The 26,830-nt window shown below is 38.5% G+C and overlaps 1 protein-coding gene across 4 annotated transcripts in view; it reads right to left on the reverse strand.

Moving 5' to 3' along the window:
* LOC124870090 (low-density lipoprotein receptor-related protein 8-like) overlaps positions 1 to 26,830 on the reverse strand; it is a 138,762-nt gene that overhangs the window by 90,996 nt on the left and 20,936 nt on the right. For all 4 annotated transcript variants that reach the window (XM_047368568.1, XM_047368569.1, XM_047368567.1 and 1 more), the window contains exon 3: positions 6,593 to 6,715. In XM_047368568.1, coding sequence (XP_047224524.1) covers positions 6,593 to 6,715 — 123 coding nt within the window. The remainder of the gene's footprint in view (positions 1 to 6,592; positions 6,716 to 26,830) is intronic.

Genomic DNA, 26,830 nt, shown 5'->3' on the forward strand with positions numbered 1-26,830 from the left:
AGGTAAAGCTTAAAGAAAACACAGTTAGCAAGAGTGAAGTGGTTGGTCTGTCAAGCAGCAGATTGCAGGCTTGCAATCTGCAGCCTGGATCCCAAACCATCTAATATCTGCTTGATACACTTATGTTGCTGTATAAAAAACAGAATGGAAAAATATATAATGCTCTGTGCAATGATTTCTTGAGAACCAATAGTAAATTAATCAGATGGGTTTTTTTTCAACATTTTTGAGTATATTTATGTATTTAAAAATCGTAATGAAAATATAAAAATTTTATAGCTTTAATATATATTTTAAAAACAGTAGGAACAAATTTTCCTCAGGTATCATACCATTTTATTAATATTGTTGGTAACATTTTGAGCCTTTTCAGTCATTTATATGTTGAATATAATCATAATTATGTTGAACTGGACATAATCATTGTTCTGTTAAGCTAGTCATTTTTTTTTTTTTGCTTTTATGTCCATTAATATAAACAAATAAAAACTCACCGCACCATGAAAATCTGTGCCTACAGATGATAAGTAATTAATTTCAGATTATGTTTCAGATGTATGCACATTGTGTCTAATACCAGTTTTTTGTTCAACTTTTGAGAGTTGTACAAAATGTTGATACCAAGCAAAAGGCTTAATGACTGTTGTTTTAAAGTCCTAATTTAATTTAAAATCATTACGTGTATTATCCCACAAGATAAGCACAAAAATGCGCCTTATGAAAGATGATGAGAGGTGACTAAGAGTATATTGGTTACTCTAATTCGAGATGTATTTATAAACTGACCACTCTTGAGTTTCTCTTTATTCTCTTGCCTCTTTAGTGTGATTATGTCACAGCGGGAGTCACTCAAAGAGCAGAAAGACAGCGGTGATGAAGATGTCATTAGGAATCCCTCGTTTAGTTGATGCTGTCATTTCATGTGAAGCTGTTTGCAAGACACCCAGAGGCAGCTGGGTTAGAACTACTAATGCCCAAGCTGCTCTTTTATGTGAAACCAGACCTCCATGTGGCCTTCTGAAAACCAACTGAAAGGCCGGTCTCCGGCAAAAAACCAAAAACAAAACCTCTGTTTCTGACAAGCTATGCTGGACTGAACTGATTTTTTTTTTTTTTTTGCTAAATCTTGATTTCTGGAATTCAAACTTTTGTAATTGAAAGCATCAAGTGACAACATATGAGATTTCCATTTAAATGGATTTCTTTCAAACAATGTCTTTATTCTGCAGCCAAGATATGAATCCCTCCTTCATTTATCTTTAATTGGATTTCCAACATAAACATGATGTCCTTCCAAAGTCTTTTTATGTCTACCTCCTTCAATTCTGCAGGACGCATTAGGGATTTTGTTTGGCTGCTACATTATTTAAAAAACACACCATCACATCCACAGCCAATAAAATGTTATAAAACGTGAATAGCAATCCTCTGAAAGATTCATTTGAACCATTTCGTTTTCCACTCAGTTACACAAGAAACACTTTCAGGGGTTTAAGGATGCAAACTTCAATTATTTCGGCTAGAACTGTAGTAGTAGACTTGAATGTATCATTATCAGGAGCATCAACAGAATGGCAACCAACTTGCCTAATCTGAACAAAGTTGATGCTTAGAAAAACAAAACAATGCAGTGAAAAGAGGGTAGAAAAACTATGGATGCAACCTATTTACCAATTACCACTACATAAACACAAACTACATCTTTATCAATAATCAGGGTATTTACATATTCACACAAACACAATTGACGTTTTACATACATTTAAACTTGGTTAAAAAGTCTTCATGGGACTGAGATCAAGGTTTTGTGATGGACACTTCAAAACATTGTCTTTGTTGTCCTTAATCCACCTTTTAACTATTTTGGTGGTAAGATTAGGGTCATTGTCCATTAGAAGGAAAAACCTGTGCCCAGGCATTAGGTTTTGGGCTGATGTCTAGAGATGTTGCTTCAATATTTTCATATAATGTTCTTGGCTAATGATGTCAAGTATTTTGTGCACCAGTTTCTCCTGTAGCAAAATCCTCACACAACACAAGGCTGCCACTCTGTACTTCATAATTAGGATGTTGTTTTCAGGCTTGTAAACTTCTCCCTTTTTACTCTTAATACAATGACAGACATTATGGCCAAACACTTCAATTTCAGTTTTATTAAAAATGTCTGCAAAATTAAGGTTTTTGCTCCTGTGCATATTTATGTATAATCTGTTTTTCATTATGCTTTTAAAGTAATGGCTTCTCATTTGCTGAGTGGCCTTTCAGCTCATGTTTATAAAGAACGGCTTCTTAGCTTTAGCCAGCATCTTCACCAGAGGCTCCTTTCTTAATGGTAAGATGGCTGGACATTTCCAGGCTGTTTATGCCTGTGAATAATAGTTCAAAATGACAATGGATGTGGCACCGTCAGACATCTGGAAATTGTACGCTATAAGAACCAAAACTGTTGAGCTCCACAATTTTCTTTCTTATATCTTTCCCATTTTTTTTTTCTCCATAATGCCACACAAGGAACCAGATCATTTGAGATGTGCTTGATTAGTATTCACAGATGTACCTCTAACTTACTCAAATTAATCACAAGTATGCAAAGCCATTAAATCTAATCTTAGTTTTCTCAAATTGTTTAAAGGAATAGTTAACTTGTAATAAAAAGAAAATCTAGAAAAGAAAAGGATGTCTCTCATGAAGTTGACACATAGCAAACAAAAGGTTTGGTAATTCTAAGTGACCTAAAACAGGAAATGTTTGTTCTGACTTAATGTCAGACAAAAAAGAAAAAAAATTAGGTCTTTTTATAAAGTGTATGTAAATATGTGGTTTTAACTGTGTTCGCCATTATATTGTAGAAAACACAATTGTTTCTAGATGACTGATTGTTTGCTATACTGAAACTAAACAGGCACTCCTTTAATAGAACATTTTCTATTTCAAAATGTAGCATTATGGAAAATCGAAATGGAAAATAAGAAATTAGAGACAAAAGTGATTGTCACATTGGTCTAATGGTGGGTTCAGACCGAACGCGATTTCAGCGTCAGGGGCGTCTGGTTTCAGGGTGTCGAGAGGTCATGCGGCATTTTCACGCAGGCCCGGCGCATTTTGATGCGTCGAGTGCTGTGCGTTTTGAGACTTACAGCGGCAGATGCTAGGAAAACTGAATGAGGCACGTCAACCAATCAGAAGCTCAGCTTTGTGACATAGTGACATATTTTATCATAGGAGGGAAAGACCATTTTACTATTTACTAATCAAAAACCATGCCTGAAGGCTGAAAGAAAAGAAAAAAGACACATCAGGTTTCTGAATTACATGCGGGTAGGGGGCGCTGTATTTAGTAACATCCTAAACCAGCTGATCACACATAAAATCAGCTGTTCAGATGCACAAACATTTCCCACAAAACAATATCACGATGAAACAGTGTGTTTGGTTTGGAAATTTATTGATGGACTGTAACCGTGAACCAGCATCTGCAAGAGGAGGGAGCAGGTAGGGAGCAGCTGTCTGTAATCAGACTGTCAACCTCAGATCAAACAGGAAGAGGTCCCTCTGTATCCACAGAGCATATCCAACCTAAAACTGACTTAACCACAGTCAAAAGTCTGCAATTTTGCACTTTAAAGTCTGTGTCATAATTACCATGGCTGAGACAAAAACTTCCTCATAAAATTGTAACTATTTCAGGCAAACTCTGAAGCTTCACCAGTCCAAATAGCAGCATCTCTCCTCGCTGCTCCTCCTGCCACCCCCCACCCGAGTGGAGCAAAGCCGCAGTGCCTAAAACGAGCCAGTGGAAAAGGGGCATTATTGTCGTGGTTTGTGCCCGTCCTGCCATTATTTAGCAAATAAAGCCAAGCCACTCTCTCGATTGCATCTGCTATTGTACACAAGAGACCGGCAAAGGAATGTAACCAAGGGTAGCTCCTCCTAACACACGTCTGTCCACACTTTGGTCAGACACGTCTAGAGCGCCTGACTTCAAAGTGCACAAATGTCCAACTTGAGGCGTTGGATGCCTCGATGCTCAAATTGCGTTCGGTCTGAACGCACCATAACAAACCAACAGATGAAATGCAGGTATTCTGAACAAGTTTTATGTGCATTTCTAAAAAGAAGGATATCCCTGCCCCCTGCAGTGAGCTGTCTGCTCACTGTCGGGTCCAACAATCATGCCATAAAGAAGGTTTTGAAGGAAGCTGTATGGAAAGTTGAAGCAACAGTGACCAAGGTCCGAATACCATCCGTTTGGCTGACTGCTAAAACTAGTTTTTTCTTCTTTGTCCGCAAAACGACTTACAAAAAAAAGAATCGAAATTAACTAATATTACGCATCATATATAAAATAGCTGAAATTTTCTGGATATAAATGATGCATTTCAAATTCAGGCAGTTAAAATCTCTTCATACCATTTACTGGTGCAGTACTTTCAGGTCTCTCTAATAACTGCCGCCTCAAGAGGAAACCAAGCAAACAGGAGCCAAAAAAATAATGAATAAAAACAAAATATATATATATATATATATTAATTGATTAGTAGCCTCCCATAGAGATCCTACTTGATCTTGAAATCAAGTCATCCCCACTGGGGCCTGTGTGTGTGAGACCAATGAAGCTGACAACAAACGGGAGTGTGTTTGTGTGTGTGTAAATGAGGTGAATAAGTATTTGTAGCAGGTACCAGAGTTGCTCACATTCCAGGCTGCTGCTGAAAGCAGAGGGAACAACGCATTTATCTGCTCAGGGACCTTTTTTTCTCCATTTTGTTTTGGTCATTTTACCAAACTATTCATTCATCTTCTATACCTCTTCTTCCATAGTGGGTCATGGGGGGGCTGGTGCCCATCTCCAGCAGTCTATGGGCGGGACGCGGGGTAGACCCTGGACAGGTCGCCAATCCATCGCAGGGCAACACAGAGACATACAGTACAAACAACCATGCACGCACTCATTCATTCACACCTGAGGGCAATTTAGAGAGACCAATTAACCTAACAATCATGTTTTTGAACTGTAGGAGAAAGTCGGAGTACCTGGTGAGAACCCACGCATGCACGGGGAGAACATGCAAACTCCATGCAGAAAGACACCCAGGCAGGAGTCAAGCCCAGGGCCTGCTTCAAGGCAACAGTGCTACCAACAGTGCCACCTTGCAGCCCATTTTACCAAACTAAACATCATAATATAAGAAGGGGATCTAAGTAAAATGCTGAATTTTAATATTAGTATTGTTGGATGGGTGCAAAAACTTGTTATCACTCATGTAAAAACTTTGTGTTGCAAGGCACCTGCACTATGCCTTCCTCCCTGTGTGTGTGAGATCATTGTTATCTCTGTGTGAACCAGCCTCCTTTCTGTCTCACACACACACACCCTGTCTGAACTGTCTGTTGAATTGTGTATATAAATAAAGAGATAGGGTGTCAAAACTTTGTAGTTTTCACTGCAAAGTGGGCTACCCTTGCTGCAAGTAACTATGACTGTATGATCGTTCTTACCTCTGAGTTGACTAAATAATACCTAACAAGTATGAAATAGATACAGTATGAAAATGACCAGCATGGCAAGCAAACATAATAATAAGCAAATCAAAATAATGACGAGTGTTGTAAATAAGCTACATTCAAAAATGTTGATGCTGTGTGTTTTATCATCATGATTTACACATTTCAGAATGTAAATTCTATCATCAGTTTTTTTTCTCTCCATTGAAAACAAGGAGCGCATGTTTTTTTTTTTTTTTTTGCAACAACCAATCACAGCTCTTCAAAGACAGCGTCACACCTAGCAACGGGGTCAACCACACCTCACTAAGATAGGAATCGCTGTCTCCTCGCTCAGAGTCACTCTCAGCAGCTAGCTGAACCACTCTCAAGAATTTTTAGCCTAAAATAGGAGTTCTCTGAGAGGATTCTTTGTGAATATGCCCCCAGACATGCCTGTCAATTTAATGGAGTTTTAAACTTCCAGCATCGCTATGCTTTGATTCTCACCCATGATTGTTCAGGTGAGTCTCTGCAGGGAGAGGAGGGGAGGGTCTAAGCGTCTATGTCTGCGTGGTGCTGTGCAAAGTAAGTTGGGTATCAACTGGGGGAGATGAAAATGGCAGGGTTTGGTTTGATTTTGAAGTAAATGCATCTTTAAAGTAATAATTATTTGTAGCAAAATATAGCTTTTTGACAACCTAAGATGAATACATTAATACACGGGGGGGAGGGTAGTCTCTCTATATTAAATGTACTGAAGTACATATAAAATATTAATGAATCAGTTTATTTAGCACTAATGTTGCTACTACAGTAAATAGAGCATGAAGAACTGTTTAAAAAAGCTCACACTACATTTAATGAAAGAATTACCAACTTTCTTTTTATGAAACCTATCATTCAAAAACATAGTTAAAACGTTTTACTGCAAAAGCAAAGATGGATGAAAGTTTTCAAAATTGCTTTTTTTATTAGCTAATAGTTTTACTTATTTCATGTAGAAATTTTACAACACCTCTCTATGTTGCTAGGTTGTAGAGCTTGACTGACAGCAACTTTTCTAAATGGCAGTTTGGAGATTTTGAAGCAGGAAAACAAGACTCACTGCATGTCTCCTCTGCTTCATCGGAGCCATCTGGACACTCTGGTTCCCCGTCGCAGCGCCACCGTCCCGGTACACACTGTCCATTTAAGCAGGCAAACTCTGCAGGGGCACATGTTTTCCTGGCTGTTAGGAAAAAGAAGCACATTTTAGGTCAGAATGTGTGAATGTAGGGAATTAAAACCTGTCACAACACTGCAGTCAAACCATGTTGGTCAGAACCTGTACACTTAATTTAAATCCCAGCAATCATCCTCTGATCAGAGGAGATCAGTCTCATCATTCCTCTCATTATTCCTGCCTAGACCTCTCCACCATTCTCCTCCTCTCCTTATACCCTGAGCTAATTATCTCCATATCCCACCATTTCTGTGACTCTTATTCTTTGTGCTATCATCCCCTCACTCCATCTGTCTGGTCGACAAAATGAGTCTCCTCCTGCAGGTTTTCCATCACAGAGCATTAAAATGGATTTTAATCACTAAATCTCAAGAAGGTTAAACATTTTACCTTCCAAAGCTGTGTACTACATTAATATACAAGGCAGCAATGGGCCAGGAAACATATCAAGGATGTAAAGAATCAAAATGTCAAAAACATTTAAGGATTCTGTCTGTGAAAGCAGTATGAAGAAAATTATGACCAACAGCCAAGAGGCTATCACAGTTGCTTTCACACAAAAACCCTCTCCTACATGCAAACTTTGCCAAAGACTCAAACATAGGCAGAGGTCAGAGTCAATCAATTTTCTAAGGCTGGTACTCCAGGAGGACCTGTTGTACAGACTAATAAATCACTGGCTACAAGCTCTCAGCACAGTTGTCTGGTCTTGTTATTCAGCCACAACTGTTGCTGGCCCATTTTCTATTTCCCATCGAATGGCCCCCACAACGCTCAGCAGGACTGCAGATATTCAGCAATTCCAGTACACATTTGTTGTGCCTTGCAAAAGTATTTATACCGTAATCAATCTTTCACATTTGGTCATATTACAAGCACAAGCTTGAATGTATTTTTACTGGGGTTTTATGACAAACACAATGAAGTGGAAGGAAAAAGTTTAACAAAAAAAAAAAAAATCTGAAGTCTGGATTTCTAGTTGGCCCCCCTGAGTCAATACTTTTTACTCTTCACTGCAAAAAGAGCTGCAGGTCCTTCAGGGTGTTGGATGTTGTTCATTGCAATAAAGTTAAATCTCAGTCAGGTTGAATGAAAAACGCATGTGAAAAGAAGTCTTGCCGAAGATTCTTAATCGATTTTAGGTCTGGACGTCGACTGAGCCATTCAAAAATTTGAATATGCTTTTATCTAAACTATTCCATTATCTCTATACAGTCATTGTCCTGCTGTCCACTGCTGGCTCATGTCTCTTGCAGCCTCCAACAGGTAGTTCCATCCATCGTCCCATCAACTCTAACCAGCTTCCATGTCTCTGCTGATAGAATTTCCCCATCATGATGCTGTCATAGTGGAGAGATTGTGTTCTCATAGTCTAAAATGTTTTGTTTTGTTAAGAGAGTTTAATTCTTATTATTTAATTAAGAATCATATACTTTGGCAATTAATATCTGTCTCACTCCTTTCTATCATATCTTTCAGCAGACCCAATGCACAACATTTCTTACTGGATGTTAATATTTCTGCCACCTATAATTTGGGTGCAATAAATGAAAACCCCAACAAATAAACATTAACTTTACTCTGTGTGCCAAGCCATTAGTAAATATGTCCCCAAGCCAAACAGAGGTTTCACCATCATGAGGTACACAAAGAGTAACACCTTTGCCAGAGGACAGCAATTCCTTCATTTTGTTTGGGGGTTAATTCACACATTATGCACCAAATCCATTCACCTTTTGGAAACAGAATCAGTCTCCTTCCTGAGTGGTTTGTTGGCTGGGGTTTCCCTTGGTGTTTATATTTACATCTAACTGTTTGAACAGATGAGCGTGGCATCTTCAGGTAGCAGGAAATTGTACCCAAGAAAAAAAAACATGTGTTCAAGCCTTAAAATACAGCCAGTGGTATGCCTCCACTTAATCTAGATGTTGGGAATCAATCATCATCTGGGCTAACTGTTAAAGACATGGAAAACTAACTGTATGGATCTATTGAAAGCAAACACTAATCCTGTAAAAATAAAACACAAAAAAAATCTTTCATTATTCGGACATCAGCATATTGATAAAAATGTTTGGTAAGCGCAAATGTCAAATCAGTTTCGTTTTTTTATTGCCAGACAGCGAGAGGGTGATGCTGTTGGAGCAATAAAAGCAATAAAACAATTCAAATATGTCCTTTGTTGCCTTTTTTATGATATACATTTTGATACAGGCATCTCTTCTGCCTTGAGTCATTGGTATAATGGCTAATCATGCATGTTTGTCTGGTTCCATGACTACAGAGGTAAATCTGCATGAGCAAGAAGTCCATTCAACCATGTTCTATTTTCACTTAATCCGGGTCAGAGTTATGAACAGACTGGTCCCTATCCCAGGACACAACAGCCATTAAGTGAGGTCCACAAACACAGCTCAGCCATCATAAACTAGTAACATTTGTTACAAAAGCTTTTGTTTAGAAATTGTATCTGATTAGCACAAGGAGCAACTTACAAAACAGCTATACTCAGTCTAATTACCTAAAATATGTTGTGCATAAAACATTTTAACATTATGAACTGGGAGTCTATGTCAAGACCTTACACTTTAAATCAACAGCCAATCATCTTAATAAGACTGGAGGAGCTGGACTTGTTAGGCAGAGGATATCTGCAGTGAAGGACAGCTTAGAATCATCCTGTAATTTTTAGCCTTGATACTGCACTTCAGCTGTTAGCATCGCACTGAAAAGCACTCATGCAAGAAGGTTATTATCTCCTACTAATTCTTGCAGCTAGCAAAACATGTAGAGTCTGACAAAGTCTCTAACTGGATGTGGAGCAGTGAATGTGTTTGTCACCAACTCTTTTATGCGTTTCCTGCAAAATGTATGAATTGGCCCCATTATGCTGCCAAAAAAAAAAAAAAACAGTATACTTCTAGGACCTTCCCTTTCCTTCTTTTCCTGTACTTCAAAGTGTAGGTATTTTTTGTATTTGCCCAAATCTGAGGTCTATTTGTTATTATAAACTGGTATATAAATTATAATTTATAATTTGTTATTATAAAGTGGTAATTCTTCTCAAATAACATAGCAACTACATTTTTCAGTGTGGGGCTTATGTATCATTTGTATCCCCAGTGGAAAGCAGAAATGTGGGCATTTGTTTATTTTTGAAGATGGATAGCTAAGGTAGCAAATAAGGACTGTGGCATTGTTTGATCAACTCCAGTTTTAGTTATATAATCCAGCAGCAGGCCAAGGCCAATATTTCTGAAATATGTAACCTCCTTGCTTCCTGTAAAAAAACATGTAACTCATGCTAAAAATTATAAACCTGCAGCTTGGCAGTAGGTGAGAAAGAGATCAGCACAGAGAATCCTACTGGGAATAATCTACAATAATTTATTCTCTCATTATAGAAAGGCAAATGTTTATTAATTAGTGTTATCACTGAGAAAATAATGTGATTAACAAATGATAAACTGATGAAAACACAATTTAGGACAGAAATTCAGACTTTTCAGACTTGCAACATTATTTGATTGCATGATGAATCTAAAAATCCCACACTGATCAGCTGCATAGCCCCTGCGGGTCAAATGTTTCCTCATCATGTTCTTACTCTATGAGAAACTGAGCTTTTTACCCAATCCAGCTGCGCTCTCTGCTCATTTCAGTCAAGGTCCACGAGGGCCACATTTCGCTTGGCAATAATTACCCAGGCCAACTCATACCATCTGTTTGGAATGAGTTTTAGTTTTAAATAGGGGAAGTTTTCAAATGTTAGGCTCAAACGGAGTGAGCTTGATTGGCATGGAGACAAAAGTGACATGACATGAGAATCAGCAGAAAGAAGGCTCTTAGATTTTGAGCAATGTTGATTATGATGAAAAGTGACATAAAATTTCCATTAATGGCAGAGATAAATCTATACTACTTATTCTCACAAAGACAAACTACTGCTGCCTTCCTGTTCAATTATTAATGATAGATTCCTACACAGAGACACAATTTCAGTACATTTGAAATTGTTCAAAACAAATGCAGTTTGGTGTGATGTAAGTCACTGATTATGGGCATCATAAATAGAATATGACTCATTCCGACTGATGTCTATGTTCAGGGAAATTCATTCACTCATGGTTATGTCTCCAGGAGGAAGTACCACATGAAGGAAGTCTTCCCCATTGGAATCGATGTTGGCAACATTCACTATCCCTGCTCTTTCTGTCTACAGTTGGACTTCCGATGACCCCCCATTTAACTTATAGTCCCGACACATAAGTGCATATCTGCTTTGGATTTCTAATACAAATGAAAATATGCGAAAATAAGCAAGTAAATAAAATTCTATCATTGACTTTCTACACATATAAAACTGTAGCATGCGCAACGTGATCTCCAGATGAGCCAGGCTCGGGTTTTTTGGGCATGTGAAGGAATCCTTTGACATGAGCATCACAAATCAAACATTTTGATAAAATCAATACTAGAAACATAAATATTTATACGATAGTATTATAAGATGCTCATTTGTGTAACAATCTATATAAACTGACCCGTTCTCATTTGCCCAAATTGTTTGCACTTCTTCAGGGAGCAGCGCTGCAATATCTGTGACATTCAGCCCCTCCCCTCCCTGAGCTGTGGCTGAATTTTAAACTCTGCTAACGTGGCGAGTACATCCAGAAAAACCTAGGGCAAACACAAAAGCCTTGTTCAGGGATACTTTCCATAAGAGGCGGATGGACATGAAAAAAAACAAAATGCAGAAGGATACCACATGCTAGCTGTGTTCACGCTACAAGCTAATGCTACAACACTGATAACAAAGCAACTGAAAAAAGGTCAGTAAATCTCCTGTATCTGCAACACCGAAGTAGTAAACTTCCCAGATGTCATAAGCTAACATGTAGCTTATGATATATGCTTAAATATTAGCATTACTGACACGGACAGCCCAATGATGGTGTTCTGTCGGTCTGAGCTTTCCCATCAAGATACACCTCCCATGTGCGCAGTTCTGAACCACACAACTGTAAATTCTAATTATGCAACGCTACATTCTAATCACATCGCAGGAAAATGTTTATCAGCTAATGTCTCAGACAGCTACTAAATAGTGAAGCAACTAAACAAACAAGCATGCTCTCTCCATTACTTTTCTCTTTAGCTGTAAAGGCACTGGAGGCTAATTCAGCTAATAATAGCACATGTTATGCAAGACTAGAGCCACCATGAAATTCACATAATAATTTAAATGTTTTCTGAGTACCGTATTTTAAGGCGCACCTTCAATGAATGGCCTATTTTAGAACTTTTTTCATATATAGGGCGCACCGGATTATAAGGCGCATAGAATAGAAGCTACTGCAGTCAAACGTTTGACTGGGGTTGCGTTATGCATCCACTAGATGGAGCTGTGCTAAAGAGAATGTCAACAAAACAGTCAGATAAGTCAGTCAGTCAAACTTTATTAATACACTACAAACCAGCGTTCTGATAACTCCATTCACTCTCATGGTAAGGTCTCCTCTACATAGAATTCTATTGAATAGAGCCAACCGCACGTTAGGAATGCATTGGAGTCTATGAAGTTGAAGTTGAAATCAAACGTTAGTTAAAACGTGAAAGGGAACTTTTCCCTGATTCAGTAAACACGTAAAAGAAACAGTTTGATGCACTAAATCAAACGTTAGTACTGTTAACCTTTCCTGTTTTTGTCCCCTGACCGTAGTCTGATGACACAGGGGAGACGCTTTCTCCAGGGCCGAAGTTACTAGTTTCCTGGGGGTTAACTCCCTCACTCATACGTTGCTGAGTTGAGCATGAAGAAACAGCATCAAAACACTGAGTCGTTGACGAGATTCGGGGTTCTTTTTAATGACTTTGCAGCACGTAAAAACACAGGGCTTACAGACTCATACACCGCTGCTCCGGTCGCCGTCTCTACCCACCCCACACACACAATAATACCGACGTCACTCCTTCACTCTTGATTCTCAGGTACGGCAGCACACAGCGCCACCTCTGTCCGGAGGAGTAATGTCAACATCTTCCATACACACACACGAAACATACACCCCACACACTGAGCTTCTAATCACATATAGTTCAGGCAATTCCTGCAACAGTACATTCAAACGTTATACACACACAAGTGGTGTTGGACTAGGAGTAAGCACAGTACAGGTGTTTACCGCTATTACTTCGGCGATACCCCTGACTACGGTAGCCGTAATGCTGCAAGCGGTGCGGCTTTGTAGTTTACCAGTCGTACTGAAACATTTTGACAGAGCGCCGTGTACAACCAGTATGGATCAACCAATTAACCAATTGATCCATATATAAGGCGCTCCGGATTACAAGGCGCACTGTCATTTTTTGAAAAAATTAAAGGTTTTTAAGTGCGCCTTATAATGCGGAAAATAGGGTAATTCAGTTTACTTCCGTCCAATTATTGGACCACTAGTAGGCACTCACAAGCCCTTTGACATCATAGTCCTTTAAAACACAAGCAACCATAAACCCACCCCCTATGGATAAGGCCCTGTGTGCTTTCAGAGCATGCAATTAGGATTGGGTAACCAAAGGGGTGTGACTTACAACTTGCAGCCTTCACCTGTGCAATATGTGTATATATATGAGGGATTTCCACTGTATCTGATGGTGCTCCGTGTTGCTGTCCTCAGGCAGGCTGTCTGAATGCATTTAGTGTTGTAAATTGAAACAAAACTATTATAGGACTTACTCAACATGCCAATATCTGCATCACATTCTACTAATCAACATCTTTCTCTAATCAGATGCACATTGAGGATCATTCGGTGGCTCTGCTCTATGTACACCCGCAGACTCCATGATACCACTGCAACACACTCATTCTAATAACCCAGATTAACCCTTATAGTTTATAATGTTAATGGGTTTGGCACAACCTGCTGAGGTTGATCCGAGACATATTGGTGGTTTGACCTCAAGACAGAGTCGCAATAACATTGAACCATAATGAGCAATAAAAAAAGTGTCATAAACAATAAAAAATTAACCTTTAAAGACTGTCTAATTGTTCTTCATAACATTACTCCTGTTATACAGGTTTGTTCCTTGGTCTTCATGTTGCTGTTTGACCATTAATGTTCTTTAACAAGCCTCTGAAGAACATCTAGATTTATACTGAGATTAAATTACACACAGGACAAATGGTTGTACTTGTGCAAAGAAACAAACGCCATTTGGTTATCAGATATTTACAAATATCAATACATCCAGACACACATGCACAACCATTTCCTCTCTATTTTATTTTAGTTATTTATTTCACCATAAATGATATTAATGGCAGTTATTTATTTATGGTGGCCATTAGAAGCTGAATGTAGGTAATGAAGTGCTAAACACATTCTTGTGGGTATGCAAGATAAATAGCTTCATTAGCTCAGACTGAGGTATGGGAGTGTTGTCAAAACAGGAGACATTATGTATCCTGTCGGCCAAAAGCAGCATGCAAATCACCAACCTCCTAACATTAATGGGGTGTGATGGAAGCATAGAAAATGCAGCATGACACCAACAAATCCTGAGACAAGCTGTTCCTAAAATTGTTTTTGCAAGTAATTACCGAGTATAATTAGATTGACGTGAGAGTTGAGCTTGATTCAAAGGGCCAGGTGCAGATTTTGTTTTCAGTTTCTATTTATATTTACATTCCCACAGTCGTTAGGTATCCATAAGCTTCATGTAGTTATATTAACTATCCTTTGGCAACATAATTGTTCTGCTCATTTCTCTATATGTACTTTTGTGTCACAAAATTTAAGTTTTTCTTGTTTCTCATCAGTCAAGTTTGTGTGGTTTGTAGTAAGACAGAGAGAGGCCAGGGGAGAATCAATCTGCTAGCTACTCTGTGACTCTAATGCTGAACATTTTCCATTTCAAACAAACTGGCAAATCAATGCTCATGGTTAAGCAAAGGATCTCACATCATACTGCTCAACTTTCATCAAGCTGCATGACCCCAACACCTGATCAGGTAAAGTTCCTTAATATCAAGACACTTTCTTCTTTTGGATGTTTTTGGATTGATTCGAGTTGGTGTGATTTCATGCTATTAGCTAAGTATAATGTATAAATAAACAATGACTGATGTCATACCTCCAAAAAATTTATTAATTTTGCGGCTTTTAAATGCAATAACGTTTTTTGAGCCAATGAATAAATAAATAATATTTAGCTATTTACACAAATATGTTATTGGGACGGACGGACGGGTGAATGGATTTATTTTCCTGAATATGTAAGTTCATAGTTGTACAGGTCCTTCTCAAAATATTAGCATATTGTGATAAAGTTCATTATTTTCCATAATGTCATGATGAAAATTTAACATTCATATATTTTAGATTCATTGCACACTAACTGAAATATTTCAGGTCTTTTATTGTCTTAATACGGATGATTTTGGCATACAGCTCATGAAAACCCAAAATTCCTATCTCACAAAATTAGCATATCATTAAAAGGGTCTCTAAACGAGCTATGAACCTAATCATCTGAATCAACGAGTTAACTCTAAACACCTGCAAAAGATTCCTGAGGCCTTTAAAACTCCCAGCCTGGTTCATCACTCAAAACCCCAATCATGGGTAAGACTGCCGACCTGACTGCTGTCCAGAAGGCCACTATTGACACCCTCAAGCAAGAGGGTAAGACACAGAAAGAAATTTCTGAACGAATAGGCTGTTCCCAGAGTGCTGTATCAAGGCACCTCAGTGGGAAGTCTGTGGGAAGGAAAAAGTGTGGCAGAAAACGCTGCACAACGAGAAGAGGTGACCGGACCCTGAGGAAGATTGTGGAGAAGGGCCGATTCCAGACCTTGGGGGACCTGCGGAAGCAGTGGACTGAGTCTGGAGTAGAAACATCCAGAGCCACCGTGCACAGGCGTGTGCAGGAAATGGGCTACAGGTGCCGCATTCCCCAGGTCAAGCCACTTTTGAACCAGAAACGGCAGCAGAAGCGCCTGACCTGGGCTACAGAGAAGCAGCACTGGACTGTTGCTCAGTGGTCCAAAGTACTTTTTTCGGATGAAAGCAAATTCTACATGTCATTCGGAAATCAAGGTGCCAGCGTCTGGAGGAAGACTGGGGAGAAGGAAATGCCAAAATGCCAGAAGTCCAGTGTCAAGTACCCACAGTCAGTGATGGTCTGGGGTGCCGTGTCAGCTGCTGGTGTTGGTCCACTGTGTTTTATCAAGGGCAGGGTCAATGCAGCTAGCTATCAGGAGATTTTGGAGCACTTCATGCTTCCATCTGCTGAAAAGCTTTATGGAGATGAAGATTTCATTTTTCAGCACGACCTGGCTCCTGCTCACAATGCCAAAACCACTGGTAAATGGTTTACTGACCATGGTATCACTGTGCTCAATTGGCCTGCCAACTCTCCTGACCTGAACCCCATAGAGAATCTGTGGGATATTGTGAAGAGAACATTGAGAGACTCAAGACCCAACACTCTGGATGAGCTAAAGGCCGCTATCGAAGCATCCTGGGCCTCCATAAGACTTCAGCAGTGCCACAGGCTGATTGCCTCCATGCCACGCCGCATTGAAGCAGTCATTTCTGCCAAAGAATTCCCGACCAAGTATTGAGTGCATAACTGTACATGATTATTTGAAGGTTGACGTTTTTTGTATTAAAAACACTTTTCTTTTATTAGTCGGATGAAATATGCTAATTTTGTGAGATAGGAATTTTGGGTTTTCATGAGCTGTATGCCACAATCATCCGTATTAAGACAATAAAAGACCTGAAATATTTCAGTTAGTGTGCAATGAATCTAAAATATATGAATGTTAAATTTTCATCATGACATTATGGAAAATAATTAACTTTATCACAATATGCTAATATTTTGAGAAGGACCTGTATGTATAGACATGTATACTCGGGGGAATGTGCTGGAATAAAGATGGGCTTGCAGAAAACAAAACTGTGAAATCGGAACTGTTACAAATGGTTCATGGTATTTTACAAAACAGGCACTGTTAAAATTAGGGGACATTATTATTCTGAGCCTGTCAACATATCTGCATCAAGAGGCACGCAGGATTTCAGCGACTACCTGGTGCGATTCAAAACACAGCAAGTTTTCTAACCTTCTGTATAGGTCAAAGACACACAATGTGCTAATTATAGCCCCCAGTCTCCTAAAATACATGATTTCACCTTTCCCGTCAGCTTACATTGGCACAAACACTTGAAGCAAAAAACTGGGCAGCCTCATTATCTCCTTGGAGGAAACCTTGGAGAGATTTATGTTCAGGATATTTTGGTAGACACTGTAGACATTTTTGGACATTTTTTTCTTGAAGCCACAGGTATGACCAGCCTTATCAAATTTGAGCACATACAGGTGGAAGTGTGTCAGTATCTACGTGACAGATCAGATGTGGATGTGCTTACTAATGTCAATCACCTGATATATTCAGCGGTTTGTAGTTGTAGAACATTTGTTTAATTGTACTCATAAGATGGTATCATAGACAAAAGATTCTGATTGGCATATCCCTACTAAACAGAGTAATCAGGAATGATGTTCTAATAGCACCTAAATATTTTACTCCCCCCCCCCCCCACAAAATCTATGTTCTTCTTGGTGTTGTCTGTTATTTTTCACAGTCAAAATTTGATAAAACGTTTCAACACTAACTAATAATTCTTAAAGTCTGTCTCTACAACCTTAAAATGGTAAGGACTGGAGCAGGAATATAATAGAGCATTTATGGTGCCAATATGTCTAGCTGGAATTTATGTCGTTCTGTTTCTAAGATAATTTGAGGTACAGTTTCAGTAGGTTATGAGTATAACTGATTGCCAAACAGAACCTAAGTAGGATGACTACCAAATGACTGAATGTTAGATAAACAAGTCTGAAATTGCTGACAATTGTGACAAAAAGGCACAATACACAATAAGTAAGACTTGTTCAGGTAAATATGTTTTGAAAATGGATGCTTTAACATTTGGTTAATTGTAACAAAGAGACATGTAATGCTGGTTAAATTGAATACATTCTAGAAAAGCAGGACTTCTTTCCACTGCAGTATCAGGATTTAACAAAAACTGAATAATACTATTATGGTGCAAGTACATCTTCACTACTAGGATCTATTCATGCTTGAAGTGCACAAATAGATGGTAGATGTTTAGTTATGGAAATTAAAGTGACCATACGTGTCAGGTACCATATAACACCAAGAGGACAAAGTAATTAAACCTTGTGGACCTGTGATGAGATGATGGGGATGCAGAAACGTATTGACACATCGTAGGTCCCTGACAGACTATGACAGACTATTAAATTGATGTAGTCAGATACTGAACTGTGCTATATTAGCTTAAACCATTTATTATGAACTATGCACTCTGTCACTGATTCCTTAAATGATTCCTTAAAATACTTCAGTAGGTTATATCAGGCAAGAAACAGCAAACATATAATATATTGATGAACTCAAAAACAGGCACAATACACAGTGAAGGTAACTCAGAAACTAAAGCTTATTCAGACTGTTCTGTACCTTCTTAATAGCCCACATATAGCATCTCTATAGCACGATAAGTGATGCAATCAAGGTGTAATGTCACCCAGTTTTAATTTTCCACTTTTACTGGAAGATTTAACCTAGATTCAAGCATGAATTCTATATCTCATTATGGTTTCAAACAATTATTCTACAAAGCAGTCAAAGCTGTCACACAGATCTTTCAAATGGGACTTGGTCACTGTATGGATTTCAACAATTCCTGCTAATGATTCAGCATAGAGCATAATGAAAGCCCCGGACTGACAAAACTGATTGCTGCTGAAAGACAGAAGACTCACTTTCAAGAGAAACTCCACCATAAACAGACAATGGGAAGCACAATGTAGGAGGGTATAATGGAAGGCATAAAAAGCACAGTGAAGGTTAAAGTAGACATTGCAGTGGTGCACTTTAGACAAACTTATCTTACAAATCAAATGTGATTTTTTTTTTTTTATCCACCTAAAATACAGTAGGTTATTTCTGTAGCGCATGACTCACAATTTGAGCCTAAACGTAAGCAGTACATTTTCCAGAACACACTGAAAAGTCAGCCAATAAGACAAGATTTCATGGAAAAAGGCTCCTTACGCAAAAAGACAATACTTTGGAGAACAGCTCAATTTTGGTCCTTATCGCCATTTGTAAATCCATGCCAAAAGGTCAGATCATGTGTTCTTTTTTTGTTGAAACTGATGTAGCCCCAAATCCTTGTTGATGACAAAAGAGGCAGAAACAACAGGCAGCTTCAAAAACTAATCCTTTTAGACAGATGGATCAGCCTTCTGTGTTAAGAGCCAATTCATGGATTTAAAACGAGGAAATAAACCACTCCTCTTCCTTGCTGTGCATCTGAATGCTTTAATGGAAATTATCCAAAAAATCTATGCAAGAGCCTTACACTTAAACTATTATCCTGTAAACAGAACTTTGATATTTTTAAACCTTTCTAGTTCCTATTTTGGTATTTCCAGAGACCTGAGATCTAACATTTCTCACTGCAATCAAAGCTGTTGAAACAGAGCATTTCCACAGAGGTTTCATTTTTCCACTCTCTAACCTTTAACAACAAATTAATGAAGCTTGACTGCACACAATCTTTCATAGTGAAGCTTTGCTTTGCAGTCAAAAAGTTCACAGGAACCTAACCCAGCAAGAGTTGAAGTGAGCGTGCAGTGATGAGTCTAAAACAGCTAAGCTGTAAAGATGAGAGAAAGAATTAACAGAATCCTAGAGCAATTTCCTCTTTCACTTAAGTAAATCTCAGTGTTTCAGTAGCTGAAACACAAGAGACCCCCCCCCCCCTCCCTTTAAAAATCATTATAAATCTGTCAAAAGTAATTATAACTCCTGACCAAATACTTTCAGTCATTGCTAAGACCTGCTAAATGCCTACAATGCAGCATACCAAGAAAGAAGAACCATCAGTAGCTGGTTGGTTCATTTTTAGAACACGTCTCTGCAGTTATGTTAGCAGCTCATTGTTTTGAGTTAAGAAAAGAAGACCTTTTTGAAGGGTCAGATCTTCATTACTCTTTAAAGAGAGTGATGTCTGCTGTTATTCCATTCGAATGACCTTAACGTTTACATCCAACATTTGACAGTGAACGTTAAAACGTCCCTGCCTCCCCCAGAAAGGGAATGCGGGATCCTTAAACACAGCCAGTTCTGCATATGGAAATGTGTGTCACATCGGATTATGGAGCCTCCTTACTAATTGAAGGGCTGTCACTTAAAAATAGGAGATTAGCCTTTTACCCTGAGCAGAGAATTGCACCATCTCTTTATTCCTTCCCACATTTGCTTTTAGACACTGAATTTCACACTGTATAATGCCTGGTGCAGACCAAATTTTCAGAGAGACCCTTACTGGCCTGAGGACTAAAGCATTCAAATTACTGTGACAAGGCACTGGGAGCCCATTTTACATTGCCCACTGCAGGCAAAAAATTAACATAACTGTAACACTGCCTGAGGTCACATTTTTTGTTCTAGAAAATCTGCCTCTAGTAACAGAGGAGAGTAATTAAGACACACTCAGATTAAAGTTCCAGCTGCTGTTTGAACGCAGCCCCACAGCTGCATGGAAGCATTCACACACACCCACCCTGCACATGTGTGATTAGGCCCTTCATGTTTACACATCCACACTTTTATTTCTTTTCTTTTTCTTTATCGCACACATTGCCAGTAAAACTTAAAGGGAAATACAGCTATTGATGAAGCCAAGTGACCATTGATAATCTTTAATGCTGGCTCACATTGCCTTTTAGCCCAGAAATCCAGGAGCCACCTACTACATAAACAGATTGCACAAACTGTGACTAGATGTTTTTCTTTCACCCACAGAACAGCTCAAGCAAGGGCAGAAATGGACAGTGCATTTTGTAGCAGTAAAGGATGTCCAGTTCAATCAATTTAACACTTTACTTTGAAGAATTGGATATTTAAGAGGCTATGTAACTTCATGTAAAAATCTACACCTGGCAATACACTGATGTGGCTTTATCTCACGGCAAATGTTTTCCAACATAAGGGTTCACATCTGCGCCTTCAAGATATTCTTCAGGAAAGCTGAAGATGAAATCCTATGCAGTTTGCTTAATGCCTCCATTAGAAGCACAGAACACTTGGTGCACATCAGACACTTAAGATTTTAGTTTGCCTAATTCAATCAGTAGGAAAGATGAGAGATGATTCGTTAGCAGATTTTGGAAAGACCTTAGTTCAGCTTTAATAGGCAAAGGAATACTACAACAGCAATAAAATTCTGAACACTAAAACACAAAGCTGGCATCAGAATCAGAAGGTTTTCAGATGTCAACATAGATTTTGGTTGGACTAAAACTGCAAATGATGTAAAAAAAAAAAAAAAAGGTTTCATTAGCATTTGTTTTTCCCTCAAGTCACTTTTAGAAGAACTTAGCATAATAAAATAAGGCTCACAATTTTCCACTATTAGACTCAAATAAACTACAACTTTAACAGGAATTACTAACCTAATACTGTAACCAAAAAATGAAGCTTTTTTCTGTGCCATGTTTTTTGTTATTATTTCTACAGTAAAATAATACATGTGGCGTCAGGATTGAAAGTAGGCCATTGTGCTGTATTGCCCAGATTAGCAGGAAGCTCTAAAATAAATTCATCTTTTGGTACAGTGGCGTGATCTCACCCTGAAAAAAGTTGAAGATTGATCAAAATAATCCATATTTACACCATGGCAAGACACAGAGGCCCATTCTCTATACAAAATGGGAAAGGCAAAAGGACCTGCCATTCAAAGTGTTAAGTGCCTAATCTTCAAAAGGAATGCGTGTATGGAAACAGGTGCTAACTGGATTTCGTGCGCAAAGCTGATCCACAAACCAGGTACAAATCGAATTGCATGTGTAAAATGAACAGAACAGCGGGTGCAACATTTTTATGCGTGTTTGCCTTCATGAATGTGTAATGCATATGTTTATCATGGGCAAACATGTGTATCACGCACAAATTTATGGGAGGACGACATGCAAATGTAATCCCTTAACAGTTTCCGCATCTTTATTTAGCACATTTGAAAGGCAGGTGAAAACTGACATGTAAAAATGTCTGTGGTCAATATGGTGAGATGGAGGCATAGATACAATGACAAAGGACAGAGAAAAGCTTCTGTGCAAAATTTCTTTACTGTCAGAAAAGAAAATAGTAGAGATATCATCTATCCAGCAATGCCATCTTGTAGCTGCAGCATTATAATTCCACCACACCATCACTTTCTGGGACCACACCATTATGTCTTATGGATGAACTGGGGCAGCGCAGAAAAGGTGGACCAAAATTCAGCAACAGCAATTTAGCATTCCTTGTTTTGAAAACTTTGAAGATCAGCCCAAAGTGGGTTGAGCAGAGATGCATCCAAAAGCTGCAGGACTGTTGCTCTCAAGGCCAGGAGTTGGAGAACCCTGATTTAATTAACTGGAAACAAGGTGAATGATGATGTGGGTTTGTCTCGCCACCATCAAGAGTGAGCAGGGTGGGAAAACATAGGTAAAAAAAGATTTCAAAAGCCCACTGTCAGAGAACTGCAGCATTAATTGGAATCTGTGGGTCACCAAAGCTTCTTCATAACAACTAGATGCCATCTAGACACCAAGTAGTTGTTATGGAAGAGAGGATCAGTATGCAAATAAAGCAGTGCATGCCCACTATCAGTTATTGCAGAGGAACTGTGATACTCTGGGTCTGTATCTCTTCCAAAGCCCTAGGAACCTTATTAGAGCACATATCATCATGACCTCTCAGAAATATCAGGACATTTCAGATAATAATGTATTCCCTCTTCCAGAAAACTAAACCACTGGGTTTTTCACCAGGCATTGATCCAAATCATATTGCCAAATCAATACAGAAATGGTTAACCAGACAAAATTAACCTTCCATGGTGATCTCTGTCCTTAGACCTAAATCCTACAGAAAACCCATGAGGTGAGCTTAGAGAGGAGAGCAGAGGAAAGGAGCCAGAACTCTGGAAAATGTAGACAAAATTGTGCAAAGAGTAATAATCAAAGATCCTTCCCTCTGTATGCTCCAACCGTTCAAGATTCCAAACTAAGAACAGATTTCGAAAACACAGAAAATACAATGAAATATTTGCTGTAGTTTTTTTTTTTTATTACTGGTATATTTATCAGACACTTTATTTTAAAGACTAAAAAGACTAGATTTAAACTTTTCTTTTTGTAAAGGAGCAACATTAAGGCTATGTTTGATGAGTACAGTTAACTCAGATGACTCACTTCAAATATTAGTAATAGCAGCTGTAAATATTCCTGTTCCCTAGCTGTCTGGGTGATTGGTGGAACCAGAAGATATTCTAAAACAAGTCTGAACCAAACATGATTCTTCTGCTTGGAGTTCAATACTCAGAAAAAAACTCATCATTTTATCTTTTGCTTTCTTTGGCAACCAAGTACAATGAAATAACTTATTTTGTTGCTGTTGTGGACCAAACCACTACATAAATCTCCCCTCCCCTGTGAGGAGGGGAAATGTTGCCATAAATGGCAACACTTCACACAAAACCATGTGCAGAAGGAAACAACCTTGACTTTAACCTCTCTGTGGCCAGGTTTACAGGTAATCCCTCAAAGGCCATTTGTCCTTTCAGATAAACTTGATCTGATCTACATTACCACTAAAACAGCAAAACAATCACTTTAAAATCAATGACACTGCAGCAGTCCTAATCCCTGCCACCACCTCAATCCCCACACCCACTCAGAAACATCCTTGGTTAGCATACAACCACTACTTTCTACTTCCCACTATTGCTCATTCTCATCTCTCTCTGTTGATCCATGTCAAATCAGATGACATCGTTCTCGATGCACAACAGGTATACACAAGCCAAGAAAACATTTTATTGTGTGCAATAAAATGTTTGATGTTCAGTGTGTTTGGGGTTCTGAGTGAATGTGAATTTCTCAGCGTATATATGAGTAGCCAAGGGCTATGCATAAAAACCTATCTATCTGTCGGCAGAGATGAGTTTCAAAGCTTTGATCATATTATGCTTCCGCAAAGTGTGTGAGGTGCAGGCACAACTCATACAAACCATTTCCTACTACAGCTTGTTATCCGTAACACTTCCAAGAAACTGTTCTCTGAAGTACAAGTTTATGGTTAATAAAACCAGCTATAATAGATCTTCATAAAGCAATTAGTTATTTTATGCTATACCTTTTTCTCAAGGTGCTTGTAGAAATCAATTAAGAGTGTTTATTGCTGAGAGTAATGGTGATCAAACCAACAATCTGCACTCGCTCAATCGTGTGTGTAAACACTTTACTGAAGGACTTGTTTGGCTTGATTGGTTCACCAGTGAATAAATAAAAGGCCCCTAGCGGTCTTTGGTCTTTGTAACCTTCGTGCCAAACCATACAATAAAAGGGGTTAGTGGCATAAATTGTAAAGTCTAGCTGCTGTCATGGATTGTTTTGGATCACGTTTGGTTTAGAGTTTTGATTAGATTTTTGGCTGATTTTCCATGTTTGTAGTAGCATTACTGATGATCAGAAATCTGACTTTTGCACCGCAGCCTGTGCAAAAGGTCTATATCATGACCATAAATTGAACTTAGATAATTTTCTATATTATAGATGATTATTCTTAGATTGTTAAACAACGTCCAAATGCAATGTTTATAACCCTGAACCTATGTTGAAAGTTTATTTGTTAATACTGGGTGTGGGTCATAGGGCCATAAATTAATATTGTGATACAGGTTAGATATGTTGCAATACACAATATATATTGCAATAATTAAAATTTATTCTTTAACATTATTAAACTGGGATCCAAAAGCACCCAGGAAGTCATTGGACAACAGCAACAGTGTTCTTCCACATAATCCGACAGAAGATGCGATCCTTAACAAGTTCATGCCCAAAACATAGCTGCAGTTTGGCTGCTCAGTTTGAAAAAAAAAAAATACACATTTTGGCAAACATATCTGCAAAAAGAAGCCATAACTCATTATCTAAGACAAAAATAAATCCTTCTGACCAATAATCAGAACACACAGATGCTAGTGTAAAAACCCCAAAATGACCTGCCAAACACACACAAACTAAATGAAAACTGTTGAGACAGAATGATATCGCAATCATGAGTACCAAAACAAGCACCAAAACATCAGAACACTGTTCAGGGATCAGTGACTGAAAGAGCAGCCTTTTAAACACATGCCATGAGAAGACACTAATCCTAGTACAGTCCAACTGAAAACTATGTTTAATGATCCATATTCAAAGTGTTGTGCTTCATATAATGACTGTTACAAATGAACCCTGACGGAGGCTGAAAGACAGTAGCATAACGATTAGAATAAAAGTTGTTTATAAAACCTGCCAAACACAAAAACAAGTAAATCAACAGATGAGACATTAATACATCACAGATCAATGCCGAGCGTCGACACAGAACACTGTTCAGAGAGCAGCTATTAGTACATCTGCCTAGTAACACACACTATGTTTTGTTACAGAAAGCAGTACTTTTTAGGTTTAAATAAATACTATACAATGGGAAAGAGAACGTTGATAAATAAACCAGAATTAAAAGGAACATGACTTATATACTAAATGTTTCAAACAAACTCAATGATGGGTTAATGGAAGCAGCAGTGCAGAGATCAAAATAAAAGCAAACTACTCACAACCAAATTATTCACCCTCTGAAGAAGGCAGAGTTATTAAAGTTCATTATCCTTTTGTTAGTTTATCATAACCCTGGCATCCAATAAACCCGAGGAGGTTTGATGGCGATGGGCTGAAATCTCTTGTCCAGCATAACTTTGTGATAAGTCCCGTTTGTTTAATATTTCTTCCTGATTCCCTTTCCTTGACCTGGAGCTGTTTTCCTTTCTAAACAAGTCAATAATCTACTAGTCAAACATCTATGACATGGAAAACTCTGGAACCCTTTTACATTACTCACAGTGTCGCCTGTGAATCCTCCTCTCACCTGGTAAACAGTCTGCTCACTTCAGAATGTTCTGGGAGAGGGGGGGGTGGGTTCGGCAGCACTAGACGACACTAAGCTTCCAGCTAATTAGATGGAGAAGTGCAGTGGTTTCTAATTAAATTAATACTGGAGTAGTCACAATATTGTCATTTTAGACATCATACGTGGCACAAAGCGCGTTACATTGAATACATTTGTTATATCACTCAGCCCTACTTAATACATGTGAAATAATGCTCTTTAACATGAATATTTGTTTTTAATAAAACTGAAGCTTTTGAAATAGCCTATAATGAATTCATAATCAATTATAATGCAGGGTTGGTGAACTCAGGTTCTTAAGAGCCAGTGTCCTGCTTGTGGTTCAAATGGCAGGAGCCCGTTTCTCTTCCATCCAGCCCCTTTGCTTGGTTCAGGTGTGTTGGACAAGATCATCATCAAACATGCAGGACACTGGACCAGAGTTGCCCATCCCTTCTTTAGAGTTTGAAACCAAGTAGTCCCTTTTTAAATGGATGTCATTAGACCAGGGAATGAAATGCAGCTCCAGCCAGTGATATAGGTTATCAGTCTTTGTTTTGAATCTTTCTCTTCATGAAAACATAAACAACAGGGTTTGAAAAGAATACTAAAATAATTTTTTTCGAATGGCTATCAAATGAACTGTGGCACACTTTCCTAAGTTCCTCCTGATGGGGTTGTGGAGCTTTGAATCCCGAGTCAGAGGGAGCCAAAACAAGAAAGGAAGCTTGATCAGAATCAAAGACAAACCTGATAACCCTGTTTTGGTTCACTGTAGAGGTTTATAAAGTTCCTGCATAATGTGTTTGTCTTGTCTTAGTGCACCTGAGATAGAGAGACAACCTGACTTATCCAGCAAAATGTGTTTCAATACTGTTTAAAGACCCATTCTGAAGTCCAAGTGAAGAACCCACCAAGACACTAAGATGTTCAGAGCCCAGTACCAGAAGAACCACCAATCAATCGGAGAGTGACTATTCCTTGCCAGCACTGTGGGAACCTACCGAGGTCCATATTCAGTT

Source organism: Girardinichthys multiradiatus, chromosome 6, assembly GCF_021462225.1.
Source record: "Girardinichthys multiradiatus isolate DD_20200921_A chromosome 6, DD_fGirMul_XY1, whole genome shotgun sequence".
In the NCBI taxonomy this organism is placed as follows: Eukaryota; Metazoa; Chordata; class Actinopteri; order Cyprinodontiformes; family Goodeidae; genus Girardinichthys; species Girardinichthys multiradiatus.